Here is a 14,780-nt window from a genome sequence, read left to right on the forward strand (position 1 = left end):
CAGGCTTGTGTTTGTATTGGCTTCATGGCCAAACCAGATTTTTCCTTCCCCGTATCATATAGCTACTTAAATTGAGTCACTTTGTATCTGCTCAGCGAGTAGCATGCTTGGAAGTAGCAGATAAACCCCAGTGGAAAGCAGATCTTTTCTTAAAACATGCAACAGACGCCAGATAAGGACTGGAGACGTTAGTTGGATGCATATAAAAAACTTGCACTTACTTCACGTCAATTTATGGCAATATGATAAGGAAATTTAATATACTTTGCTAGATTATTGGCTGTTAGCTATAGGTAGGATGGCCAACACTTTTCAGAAACATTTACAGAAATCAGTTCCAGACAACGCCTGAGTTGCACCTCAGGGCGGCTCTTGCTGGTCGGCGAGAGTCAGCCCCTGAAAGGTACCGACAACAGGCAGAAAACCTGTCGCACAACAAGAAATTGCACCTTTTCTTTGAAGGAATACTTACTATGATGTACAGCACCGGCTTATCATTTCGTACACAGCAGGTGTGCATTTGATAAGGAGGTAGCAGCTAGTAACATTTTGTCTTCGTTTTTTAATGTGCTGAAGAACGAGCGTCGGTAAACTGCAGCCCAATGGCAGGCTCTAAGCCTGCCTGCTGCTTCTGCACGTCAGCACCTCGGGCTCAGCCAGCCTCCATTTTCTCACCTCCTCCACTCTGTCGTTGGTGAGATCAGTGCCGCATTGGCTATTTAACTTTAAAAGCCTGAGCATATTACTCGTGACAGACTGAGAAGATGATTTATTTCCCGTTTTGCCTCTCTGTCCCAACCTGTTACTGGAACACAGTTCTGCAGAAAGTGGCCTCATCACATCTCAGAAAATTTGGAGGGGTGTTCCACCTTTCTTTTACTGCACTGATGGTGTGTGTGTGTGTGTGTGTGTGTGTGTGTTCCTGAACCCCGCAAAAAAACAACAACAGAAAGAACAAGTCAAGACATTGAGTTCCTGGTTTTTCTGCACACACCATTTCCACAGAGTCGTGCTGTTTACAAATCAGCAACGCTGATGGAAATAATACTGTAGGTGCACTGCTTTGCAAAAATACCCAGCCCCTGGCACATTTTTCACATTTTGTCTCTTCAAAGCTTGCAGTCATAATACCTTGAAGTAGCAATTAATATGTGTTACGCACCTTCTCCATGCAATCAAAACAAAATACAAAAAGTGGTAAATAGACAATCAATATGAAAAAGGTCATGATTGTATAAGTATTCAAACTCTTTGATATAACAAATTAAAATGAATTTAAGCGCACCAAATTACCTTAACAAATTACACAATTAGGTGAGTGGTCTCTGTCTATGTGCATTAATAGTGGTTCTCATGATTTAACTAAGGAATAACTAAGCTTAAAAACGCGCGTGCATCATTTTTTTAACTTCACAGAATGTGACACCATGGAAAGGCTCTGAATACGTTTGCAAGGCACTGCATGCAGACACCGAGCACAGAGGTAAGAGACATAAACGAGCAGTGCCTGTGCCCTTCCAGAGTGCAGTGTCTGGCAGCCGTGGTCCCACAGAAGGTTGCTCCTCACACCGCGGGACTCTGTGGATGAGCTCTGGGAAGGCTGGACCCAGGTCTGTGTCGGGCAGGCAGGTCTCCTACATAAATATAGATGCTTCCCGAGACCCTGCGTGCCCAGGGAAAATAATTCTTTGATTTTCAAAAACGAGTAAGACAAGCTCAAATAGACCATTTTAAACCATTCAGTTTTGAGAACGTCTCCGAAGCGTCCCTGCCTGCCTCTCTTTTCGAGACTCGCCTGTCTCCACCTGGGGAGCGTGCAGACCAGACACAGCCACGCTTGGAGCTCCGGGGCCTTGCCTGACCAGCGCGTGAGGCAATGCACACATCACACCTTCTTTATTCAGGACAACCCTGCCCCCAGATTCTGAACCCGGCGTGCACGACTGCCTGGCCGGGGGCCCGGATGACGCAGGCTCCGCCGCGGTTACTCACCGTCCGCGGGGCTCAGGCCTCGGGCAGCGGAGATGACGGACAGCGTGGGGCTGCTGTGCATGGAGCGCAGGTAGTGCTCCATGTGGGGGTTGACGTAGGGGTGCGGGGGGTTGAAGGGAGACTCCCCCGCGCCTGCCGGGTGTGGGGACAGCCGGATCAGCGAGATGTCGGAGATGACAGGGCTACCTGCTAATCCGGGGGGGCTGGGGGAAAGAAAGAGGGAGGGGAGATTACTTCAGAAAGCCATCAAAACTTTATTGCTCATTCCTTATTAATATGTCCCAGGATGCACACAACGCTTTATTAATCTGATTTATTATTTACGTACCCATATTTTATTAATATTATTTACAATGCACTGGGGTTAATGCAAAATCACATTCATTAACATGTGCCTTTCTGTTCATAGAGGCTCAGCAGCGTGAGGCGAGAGTTTCGAAGCAGCTCACAAGATTACCTATTGCTGCTGGGACCCTTCCCCTTTTCCTCTTCTGCAAGAAGAGCGTCATTTTATGGCATTTAATCCAGACCCTACTGAGTGAAGAGCGAGGCACTTACAGGGCCTGCACACACTCTCTAGAGCGTCCCCAGATTTTACATCTCATTTAAGGTAAGCAAACATGCAAGAGAACGCGGGCAGTGTCGCATATTTGTAGGAGACCTCCGGTCTGGCCTGCTCTGTTTGCTTGCCCATGGCACGTTTTCAAGACATGCACTTCCCTCCCAGAGAGCAATTCATACTGTAGCTAAGGCTATGGAAAAAGTAACATTAGAATCGGGTTTAATTAATGCAGGAAAGCAGCTTCAGGTATGGCTAAACCTCCGAGTACCCTAGTTCTGGTTTCTCAGATTTTTATCTGTACACGCTCCGTCGGTCCTCAAGCAGGTAGCATTTCTTGATTTCTGATTTCCTGCCCACACCGCGCAGCAACAATGCTGCTCACACTGCAGGACTGAGGACACGGCTGAATGTTTTTGTGATCACTCAGCAGTGAAGCACATCAGGTCTTCTGCATCCGTCAACAAGATTTTATTACAGAAACACAGCTAGGCCGCTGCTTTCATTTATCCGAATACAATTGGGTTGGCTAACCATATGAACAAACACAAGTCACTGCTAAATTAATAATTAGATTTTAAAGCGCACATTAAAAATGCACAATCCGTGTTCTAGGGCTGTTTTCAGGTCAACCCCAAATGGAAGCAATGATCTATTGGGAGACTTTCAAAACTTGTGCTCCATGCTAAATGTGGCTTTTCAATGTTCATTTCTAGGTGTAGGCATTTAAGCACTGGAAATAAATTTACACAATTAAAAGAAGATAAGGATAACAGAAGTATGGCTGGAAATCAGGAGAAGTTGGACTGTATTTGAGTTCGGATGTGAACTTCGAATAAGGGAGACACAGAGAAACTGCTCATTCTGAAATACTGGAAGTTTGCGTTAAGCTGAATAAATACAGTACGTTACATTTCAGGGGAATTTCACATCGTAAAAAAAAAAACGATACTCCTTTTTCATCGGTCAGCAGACAATGGCGTATCAATGGCGTGCCGAGCAACAGGTTTATGAAGACTGATGAGGATGAACAGAAAGACCGGGTCAGAAAGAGATTCTGGGTGTCCAGCTGCTAAGTGGAACACGACAGCGCAAAGCAGTACACATCCAGAAACCCGAGCTCGCTGCCTCGCTGTGCGAGAGAAAGAGCGTAACAGGATCTCGGGATTTCCCGATGAGGGATAAACTGTGCTCCTCTGGCAGGTAATTGACCTGCCTTTCTAACTACTCCGCCAGGCGGCTGTTTTCAGTCACCCGCCTTCGCAAAGTGCGTGACATGCCTTAGTGCTTTTAGCGCGGAGCTATACACCCCGAGCACCCTGCCAATAGTCTTTGAAGATGTGCGCTGTGTATCTAATGTCACATTTAATACAGAGCCGAGAGGAGCTTTCCAGCGCAAGGATGACAAGCCAGTGGGAAAGCTGTGTAGAAAGATATACAGCTTCAAGGAGATCAGAGATTTACTTTCTTCCAGCAGAGATGAGAAAGCTCAGAATCTGAACTCTAACAGACATGTTTAAAGAGAACCACAGCAGAGGCACAGTAGCCCTGGGTGAAGGGAGCACTCTGTTCTTCTAACAGTTTTAATGAAGAGTTGCCAGTCGCCAAGAAAGACAGGGTCTTACAGCCCTGTTTCTTTCTTGTGGTATTTAAAGAGAAGAGGTCTGCGCTGCGTTCTGACGGGACATGACTGACTACACTGGTGGTGGCGAATGGCTGACAGTACAGACTGGGCTCATTCTTTTCCTGATTTTATTTTGCAACGAAGAGTTCCCTTCTGTACAGCGTGCAGTAAAAACCACAATATATTTTCTCTGTCGGTTCTGTGGGAACATACTTCACGGAGATGCAGAGAAAGGTTGAGCCCCTCACTATACAAAAGGAAACCAGCAGGAAACCTGACGCTGATTAGTCATTCAGATCTCCTAATGACTTCCATAGCATTGAACGTCAACTATTATACACAGAAACAGATCCTTGATAACACAGTGCAGAACTCAAAAGATTTCAGACTTATTTTCCATTAATGCATTTCTATTTATGTAAATACAGTTTTTGTGATACAACAAATGAAGTGGAGCAGCAAGGAACGTTCTACTTATTTTACTACAGTATATATTGCAAGTGCACTTAATGAAGTACAGTATATACCACAAAACAATTGCGACTTTGCTAGGATTGTTTCTATTTTATGCAAAAACCTCAGGAGACAAAAAATTCTATAAAAATTGCATGGATTTTTAAATGCTATCCCCTTTTAACTGAAAGCCATTTAATAAATGAAGACCATATTCCTTTGGCAAACTAATTATGACCCACTCTGGGGCTAAGGCTGCTATGAAATCCCAGATGATTTACCAAAGTCTGATTAACCTGAATTTCTCATTTATCAAAAAACACCGACCAGAGGCCAGACAGCGCTTGACCCAACACATGCTAAGTTTCCAGTAAACTGCTGTAGACTACCAGCCTTGTTAAAGGGCCAATTCTCTGCCATCAGACCCGGAAATGGATGACCAATAAAGAAATCTCTGTTTAACACTGAGAAGAAACAGGCTCCCTCACACACACAGCAAGCTGCGATTTCCACTCATTACAGAGGGGGCTGTATAAAAGAGGGTGTCTTTCACGAATATCTCTGTGATTTTGCAAAAGGCAACAAAATGCTCTTATCTGTCTGAATTATTTATTGCTAAAATTGTTCGTGCAGTGGTGTTTCCCTCCCCCCTCCGGCCATGTGCTCTTTTATCTCTGACAGGCTTCAGACTGTGCTCTCTGGAAACAGATCACAGTGACAGCAAGAGGGGTTGCAATGGAATGGGCTCTTCTGGGCTCAGCTTAAACTCAGTTGCACGGGGGGCCTTATCCACACGGCTACATCCTGAGTGCTTACGCACTTACAGGCTTTTACATTTTCTTGTTTTTTTTCTTACACCTTTTACACTGTTTTAGTAGCAAGACCAGACAAAAACGCTTCCGAAAAGAGCATGACATAAAAAAAGCTAACATTATTAAACAGTTACTGGCTGTAAACAGGCAGTTTTCAGAGGAATTCCTGGAGTTTTTATCCTGCCGTTTAACATCTCTGTGGTTCACTGTGTCATTCCAGCTGGCTTTAATTTCACAATAAAAACCCTTACGTGACATGAGCTGGTTATACAGCGCTTTAACCAGAAGGTTCATTGCAAAAGAAGCACAGTACATTGTTCATAAATACAGCACTAAGTGAAGGTATGGAATAGTATATTTAAACACAGCAAATGTCATGGCAAAAGCATAAATATGGCAATGTGCACCATTTGTAAAGAGTATTACTTAAACCCACGTATTTAAACGTCCAATATACTGTACATTGAAACCTCCCAGCAGAGTCACAGTAAGAAGAAAAGTCACAGAGTATGCTTAGAAAAGCTGAAAAAACAGAAGCAAAATCCCTAAATATGTAACGTAACACTCGCAGTTTAACTTTCTGAAATAAAATAGGTTTCAAGATTTACTAGACTCATCAGTATACTATGCAATTTAAATAATTGTACTTCCCATCAGTCCAGAATGGACTTCTCAGGGTGCACTACTCACCTCTTGTCATGTTGGGAAAGTGCCTTTTCTAGTTTTAGCATGCTGGTAACTCGATATGATGATTATCTATGATTATCTATGTGCTGAAGGCAGCCATTCAGTAACACTAGTAAGAGCTTTGTGTATCATCTAATTATACTTTTTTCAAACTTTCAATCCTGGCAAACAAATCTACTATTTGTGATTTGACAATAGAAACAGGAGGCCTGGTTCACATTAGAGATCGGGCTATATTTCTTTTAATGTTTTTAAAAGACCTTCTGACTAATTTTAGCAGAGACGAAAAGTGGTATTGCAACATCAACTAGTAAGGAGTATTGTTTTTCTCACACTTTGTCAAACTGTGAAATCTTACCTACAGGTTACTTGCCGATATTTTAAGTCATACGCTGTATACTTTTATGTGTGGCTAGATTAAAAAGTATATTTTCATTTTATGATACATATGTCTGGATGATCTGAATATCCTGACATGTTTGAAGTGCATATCGTCTACTCACTACGTAATGTCCGAGTACATAAAAATAAGTTGAATGACTAGCTAAAACTTCAGAGTGCAGCAAAACTCATTTTAATTACTACACTGTTTCTGAATAACATACCGCACAAATGAAGAAGCTTACAATAACAGAGAGACATTACCTAATTTCAATTTGTCTTCTGTAACTGCAGGGGAAAGTTTCTATATTCATGTCTAGTAGGTGCACGTAAGAAATTCAGCATAAAAAATTTATATGAGTCACTGTGGTATTCTGACAGTCATTAAACTGCGCTACAGGGAACATTACCCTTTCAGCATTAGATAATCTTTGGTGTTCTTTGTCGTTTTATGTGGTTATTCTGATTTTGTGGTGTGTTTTTGTAGTGGTCTTATGAAAGAATGCCAAGGTCTGAAGAAAATTATTTGCATAGAGTGATTTCTTTGAGAAAAAAAATTATTAAGAATAATCAATGGTCCTGAGAATGTCTCTAAAGTTAAATGTGTGGGGTGCTTCTACACACTGTTGAAATGTTATCCATTGGGTTTATGACATATGTCATAGGTGTCGTCCTTTTATTACTTCCAAACTGCTTAAAGTAAAGTATGTTCTTTAAAATGAAGAAATTGAATTTTAATTTCAAAGTTCTCTTCAGGCCAAATCTTAATGTTTTTATATAATGTTGCAAGTTAGTGATGAAAATCACTAAAATCACATATCACTCTCCCTGCAAAGCTCCTCCATTTCTCCCCCCCCGCCGATTTCTGTTTAAAAAATATGTAGATTGCAATGTGTGGCAAAGCAAACACCAATTAGTCTACAGTATAACTACAAAAAAACCCTTGGCACGCTCATATTGCAACAGTTTATTCCCTTTTCACTCTAGTCCAAAACTAAAAGTTCAGAAAAAACAAAAGAAACGGCTCTGTGTTTGAAGTGTCAGACAATCAGTTGTAATTTATTACAGAATGCGCTATGGTAGGAGCCGCAAATGTGAGACCACTTTGACAGATACTATTATTAAAGCCCAGTTGATCCACCCCTTTGACAAGATATTACTTGAACTCTTCTATTAGAGATCAGACCCGTCACAGGCAAGACACACAGTACTTGGCTCTCAGCAGAGGAACTTGGGAAGATGCACCCTAATCAGTACCTGTCATTACAACGACTTCCATCATATCACCATGGGTGGCAAGCACCAAAAAAAGCCTCTCAAATAACTTTCTTTTTATTAAGATTAAAAAAATCCCCTCCTGTAACATTAACATCAAATCCGGAGGCATTGCTTATTAGGTCATTGTCTGATACAAAGGAAACTGATAACAAAGGCTCTATTTACCAGGTGTTCAACTCCTCAGCAGTAAGTGAGCTTTAATCCAACTTGTACCGTGACAGCCAGCAAACACCATGGATATCCATGATGCACGGGAATAGTGAGTATGGTAATAGCCAGTTCTGAAAGGCTGTTTTTTTATGTTTTACAACCCAGGGACTTGCAATGAAAAACACATGAACATATTTACTTTCAGTTTTCAGATAAATACAGTCTATGGCAAACGACTGAAGGACCAATTCCTACAGTAGGTCTAGTTTGTACTACATTACAAACAAACATGTCTGACACCAAAATGCTTCCAGTAAAAAAAAAAAAGATTTTCACTTTTACACTGATGGAAAAAAGGATTTTGTCAGGTTATTTGCAAGCCACTGGCAAAGACCGAGCTATTGTCTAACCAGGCTTAAACACCAGACACCTGAACATGCTCCAGTTTCGGACCAGACTGAAGCACACAGCAGATGGATGCAACGCGGCTAACACAGGGGTGCAGTAAATGTCTTTAAACCCCGATATCCACCAGCTCTTACACCTGTTCTGAGTGCAGCCCTGCCAGGAATCTGCTTTCATCGATTCTTTGTTCTGAAGTGGTCTCCTCTGTGCTGAGCATTCGCAGAAAATTTTTAGCCTCCTAGATGGGGCCCGCAAACCCAAACTCCTGGGGTTAGGCAAAAGATTGCTTAAGTGGATTGCTGCTCGGCCTGCCAACAAGTTTGTATTTGCCTTTCTGGTATGCTCTTCCCAGTGCAGTCAGACAACAGTGGAAATGAATTACATCATGACACAGACTAGTCTCTAGCTCTGAGCGACTCCATGGTTCAGATAAATCATGTCATATAAAGTAAGACTGAAGCGAGTTGCAGGGTTTTTGGTTGGTACCTAGATATGGATGATCTGGACTTGAATTTATGAGGCAATACCTTTGTGCTCCGTTACATAAATACAACATAGTGACCTAGATTAAAAAAGACAAAATTTAAATGTAGAGTCTTGTGGTTTGGCATTTATGACCAAAAGCTACTCTGCAATGTAGTATATAAATATGTATCGTTGAATAGGAATTGCGTTTACAATGTTCAAATAAACCAAAGAAAATATATGTGAGCAACATTCACTGACAAACAGATTTTAAAATAACAATGACATGTGAACTGCAAATTGGGGCTGACTGTTTTACGTCGTTGTCAAGCCTTTTGGCGTTTTCAAAATAATTCTAAGCACTAGACACACATGAAAATAAATCTTAGAACTTTTGATAGGATTCATAGTATTTCCATATGATGCATTATTCCATACATTGTAAGTGATAAGTGCTAACAATGCATGAACTTATTTATAATTTGAATGTAAGGGTGGCTAATTTGTGGTATGTTGGACTGCCTTGACCCCAGAATGGGCTGTTACTGTACCCTTTACCAGGAAAGGTGGCATTCTGATAATGGATGCGTGCTAAAGATGTTTAATAAAAACTCAGATCCTGCAGGTGATACAAGATGATACAAACCTGCATGAATTTAGGAGCAAATTGCACCACAGTGCAAAAGCCTTGAGAGGTTTTCAATTGCACATCAAGCTAACTGGATGAAAAGTGAGAAAATGTTTTTTCATATTCTGTATTATCACAGCTGAAATCCTGCAATGCTCAAGGGAAGTTTGAGATTTTCATTAATTTCCTCAAGAAAATGTCAGTATGTGTCCAAAGGGGAGCATTAATCAGCACATAAACAAAAGTGCTGGGCCTCCCAAGAAAACTCCTACTCTGAGTTCATACTGTATAAAGACTCTCTGTTCTACACAGTCTGTTTTCCGTTAGCTGAGCCACTATGGGTATTCATTAAACCTTTTCAACTTTCCATTAATTCTGTTTGTTTAAAATACTCAATAATTACTGATAGAGTAAACTGCAATTGTATAAACTAGCACTACACTGTACTAGTGCTCCGCCTTCACTGCTTCACAGTCTGAGCTCCTCAGCAGCCAAGTAAGGTTGGTCTGGTCAGGACTGGGGCTGCTGGGGAGGTCCAGCTTGCTGCTGCAACTGGTGTTGGTACCCCAGTAGGTGGCGCTTTTCCCCCTGGATCACAACTTGCGGTGTGCAGACAGGGGGCGCTGTGAGTGCTGTAGGAGAAGCTGTACTTTGGCTGCGATGTCCTGACTACTCGGTCATTAAAGATCTCATGGCACTTTTCAACAGAGCAGGGGTGGTGACCCTGGTTTCTTGGTTAAAATCCACTCTGGCCTTGAACAATGTGATCTGCTTTTCATTCCCTCTTAGTTCACACTGCTAGATAGTTTCTCACTCCTCCCCTGAGAATCCTGGTGAGGCTGAACTTTTGATGCAGCGGTCAATAGGGAGGGTTCCCTTCCATGTGTGTAGAGCACTGGGATTCAAAACGCTGCGTACAGTAAATAAGGAATTACTCTTATTGTTGATGATAATTAAAGTGGCTGTCTCCTCTTATGGTATTCATGCAGCACATGACTGGCAAGATATAGCCATGATCAGAGTCTGCAGTTTTGACACAGCTCAAAGGAAATCCTACTAGCAACAATATCATGTGGTAACAAAATACTTTTTTATCATGTGTGTTTAATATTATCTCTGGAGTCCAAAGAAATAGTGACAGAACGGTAATGCCGGTCATCAAGCAAAACATTAATTCTCAGTTGTTTCTGTTACACTGTACGAGCTACTGTAAAAGCAATGCAAATGCACTGAGACAACCATGGCTAAGGAGTAACATTTATAGACATGTCCCAGACAGAACTGAATAAACAATGACCTACTGAAAACCCAGTATCATTTCAAAGCTCCATTCAGAAAGAATACTTTCTTTGTTTAACACAGGAATATAAATAGACCCAATCACAGCGACTATCCCATATAGCCCTGAGGCTGTTTTGCAGACACAATCCTCTTTACTAATATGCTCTATGGTGGCTTCTCTTGAGTTATCACTCTAAACTGCACGCTGTTTTCAGTAAGAAATCAGTATCTATCTGTGTCTACTTCATAAACGTATGCTATAGGTTTGGAGATTTACTAAAATGCTGATAGTCTTCCAATTTTTATTTGCAATATTTATTGGACTGACTCTGAATTCTGAATTGGGTCTTTTGTATTTCCTTTGTATACTGAAGGAACTGTTCAAGAAAAAAAACTCCATTACTAACGCTCACCTCCAAAACTTATACCTCCAAAAACCCAAAGCACCCAAAAAAAGCCATTTACGAAATTCTCAGATTCTCTTATCTTCGGCTGTGGTGAATTCCATCCATACAGTTCTCAATTTACACACTGTACATTCCTGAAAAATGTCCTTTCCTTTAAGAATGCATGTTAGTAGGAGGCGGGGGTTTAGACAGGGAATTATTAATTGTAAACCATTTTATTTTGATTATTTATTGGATGTTAATGATGACGATTTTGGTTTTGTAAGTATTTTTTAATGCTGGTTGGATGAACACTGTGACAGAGTTCGTCCAGCCGCCTGTGTGTCACCCAGGTGGCAATCCATCCCAGCATGCACTTCTCACACATTCCGTCAAGTAGCCTGTTGCTAACTGGGACAAAGTGTGCTAAAGGGAAAGCAATTTGTCCTAAAATAATAAGTGGTGCATATTCTTATGTCATGTGAAATCATAAATGCACAAAATAAGAGGACATTAATTGAGAACCACCTGTACATGAGGAAAAAGAGTGAGAAAAAGATGTTCAATGCCATCTGGAATGAAAAAAAAAGCTGTCTGGAAACAGGATAAATCCTTGTTCTAACCAAATCCTTGTAGTGTAAAAAGCAAAACAGCACACAGAAAAAAAGGTGTCCGGGATGTCAGGCATGACTATGTATTGGGCCACGTAGGTTTGCAGTATGAAAGACTTTGCAATTGTGCAATATGGTGTGAAACGGGCATGCAGATTTAGGGGTTAAGGATCCTTCGTGGTTTCTAATCCTTTTCCCCCAAGCCTGCCTTTGGGCAGAATGTGAGGATGTGATTATTCATGATAGGTATGGTCTTCAGATCTCATGTTACATCTGAGGTCCCCTGTCATCTCTGCAGTTATAAAGGAGCTGTCCTGTGAGAGCACTCCAAGGGTTATAAGAAGCATCTCACTGTTTCTTTTATGACAGCTATAACAAAATAACCCATGCCCTCATTATGTTATATGCAAACAATGATAAAGGGGAATGTACTGAGATGTCATGTTTAGTAATCAAGAAGCAAACCTTTGACATGAAGCTGGTAGTGGATAATAAACCTTTCTGGCTCACAACAAATGACACCACACTTAATTTGCTGTGCAATGTTCATGTAATTAGATAAATTTGGCACAGGCAGAGAAAAAGACAGCTAGATCAAGGTCTTGATGAATTAGGGGTCCTCTGTCAAGATCAAATCACATTAATCAACGAGGCGAAGTACAGAGACAGAATTTTTCCTACTTTCCAGGCTTTTTGATGAATAGCCCTGCTTTTGCCCGGCACCCAGTATGTATCACCATCAAATATGTGAATTTCAATGTAACAGCACTAGTTCCACAATTGTATTGATTTGTTTTCTTTCTGCAGCTTAAAGAATCTCAGACGGGCCAAGATCTGTTGAACAGAATTTTAATAACTCACCCTATATGCTCCCCTGTAATAGTTCACCGATATCTATCGTAACATTGTCAGGATGTTGTAAAGATTAATAGAAGCAATGGGATACAACCATCAGCGGCATGGTAAAGGAACAAAGAAAAAATGCAACAAATAATCTAAAGATAAAATATTACAAAATATTTCAACATTAGTCTGAAGCTCAAGAATGGATTTGTAAACCTTAACTCATGAAACGAACATGAATGGAACACAGGTCTCTACTGGGCAAATCCCTTCCTCTCTTCCTGCCGGATCATGAACCTGTCCTACACGGACAATGTTAGAGATGGGAGTCATGGGGGTGGATGTTAACATTTTATTGTTAATAAACGGGGGAACTGGCAAGACAGAGAGGAAATCGCCCGTCTTACTCCGACCCCCCCCACTATAATGGGCAAGGTAGAAAAAACGTTTCCAATGGAAGTGCCTATCTTTTCACAACCCTGTGATACAGATGTGAAAACGTTAAGACATACTGAGCTGTGAGGGTGTGAGAATTGAACCTACGCCTCCAGAAAAGATGAGCACCCAACCACAGATGCTTAGACTGCTTGGTCACTCTTCAGCTCACTGAAATACTAGACTCCTTACCAACAGCAACACAAGTCTGAGACTTACCCATGCATAGCGTGCAGAGCATGTGGCTCGTAATGGTACCGTCCCTCATGGTGACGCATGTCGATCGGAATAGGGGTGTGGAATGTTGGGAATATGTGGTGTGGAGCTGTGGAACAGAGTAGAAAAGAGAGAGACCGACTTCAAAAAAGCTGGACTTTCAAAAACATTTTTTCAAAGGCAAAAGCGCTACAATAAAAGCAACATGAATTTCAGAGCAAGCTGAGCAGTTTCGTGTAAAATATTGGCACTATCACACAAGAGAAGTGGAATAAATAAATAATCAAAGTCATCCTAAGAAATCCTACATCTCGAACATAAAAGATCTCCAACTGGGCTTTTGACAAAGACCTGCAGCTAGACAGTCTTTGAACTGGGGGAGATGATAGAAAATATCAAGGAAAACTGCAGCCTGAATGCAAACAGGAGCTGACAGCAGTGGGAGAATCCTTTTCTAGCTGCTCCATCATGAGCTGCAACTGCAAACCATCTCTCTTCAGGGGAAAGTGTGCAGGAAAGAATATGGACTCGCCCAGGGTATCCAGCCATGTTTTTATTAAAAACAGTGTAATGCAATAACAGCTTGTAAACAACGGTTAATGGCTAACAGCAAAAAAAACTAAATGCCTACAAGACCTAGAACACAAATTGCTCAGGACGGAGGGAATAATTAACACCAGCCATGCGCAGGCCAGATTTGGTCAATATTTCCGACCCCTTTTAAAATGAAATACCGCTGTATTTATTTGAAGTTGCTTTATGGCTTAGTAATTGGAACCTTTTACCAAGTCAAGCTGTTAAACAGGTCCTAGCCAATTAGTGTTCAATTTATACTGGGTGAATGTTTTGTAGATGATAGGCTTTTTTATTTGAATAGCAAAAAAAGGTCTTCCCACAATAGAACTATAAAAAAATGCCTGGCCTTGCACATCTCATTAAAACCCCGGTTTGATGGCAACAAGCATTCATTAATTGTTGGGATTACAAGAAACTGCAACTGATCCTTAGTAAAGTTATGCTACATTTTATAACTGTATGAAGTGTGCTTAAGCATCTTAGAAATTGTTTTAACTGCACTTTGCTTCTCATTAAGACTTTTCCTCCTATAACTTTCTGGTTTTGAAGAATTTCCATCACAGCCTTTTTTCAAACTCTTCACCTCCTTGAACACTGAACATTTCCCGTTATTACTTTTTCACTGCTTCTAATTATAAACCTAGGTGACATTTTCTTTAAAAGAGATGAGGAATTATTGTTTCTGGACTGTATTAAAATTCTTTCAGCATCACATGCATCAATGAGTCAGTTTTGACCTCGAAAGTGAAAAATTCAGGGGTCAGGGATTCAGATCATTATCTGTACCTGAGCAGTTGAGAGCCCGCAAAACTGCTAAAGAAGCCCAGTGTGAGCCAGCATTCCAGCACAATTCTTTTCACTTATTGCTTGACAACGAGAGGAAGCCACTCAGGCCTGTTTCCCTGTACTTCTTCATTAATAAGTACATTTTATGTACAATCAAACCCACAATAGTCTGACTAGCATTTTGATACCTGGGCAAGTGTTAGCAATTCTGT

At 41.1% G+C, this 14,780-nt stretch overlaps 1 protein-coding gene across 1 annotated transcript in view; it reads right to left on the bottom strand.

Moving 5' to 3' along the window:
• Positions 1-14,780, bottom strand: part of gli2a (GLI family zinc finger 2a) — an 82,650-nt gene that overhangs the window by 28,697 nt on the left and 39,173 nt on the right. Inside the window, exons 2-3 of the mRNA XM_088930410.1 lie at positions 13,210-13,315; positions 1,993-2,195 (exon numbers count right to left, since the gene is read on the bottom strand). Of these exons, the coding sequence (XP_088786536.1) occupies positions 1,993-2,195; positions 13,210-13,315 (309 nt within the window). The remainder of the gene's footprint in view (positions 1-1,992; positions 2,196-13,209; positions 13,316-14,780) is intronic.

This window comes from Atractosteus spatula, chromosome 13 (assembly GCF_055471065.1).
Source record: "Atractosteus spatula isolate fAtrSpa1 chromosome 13, fAtrSpa1.hap1, whole genome shotgun sequence".
NCBI classification, from domain to species: Eukaryota; Metazoa; Chordata; class Actinopteri; order Semionotiformes; family Lepisosteidae; genus Atractosteus; species Atractosteus spatula.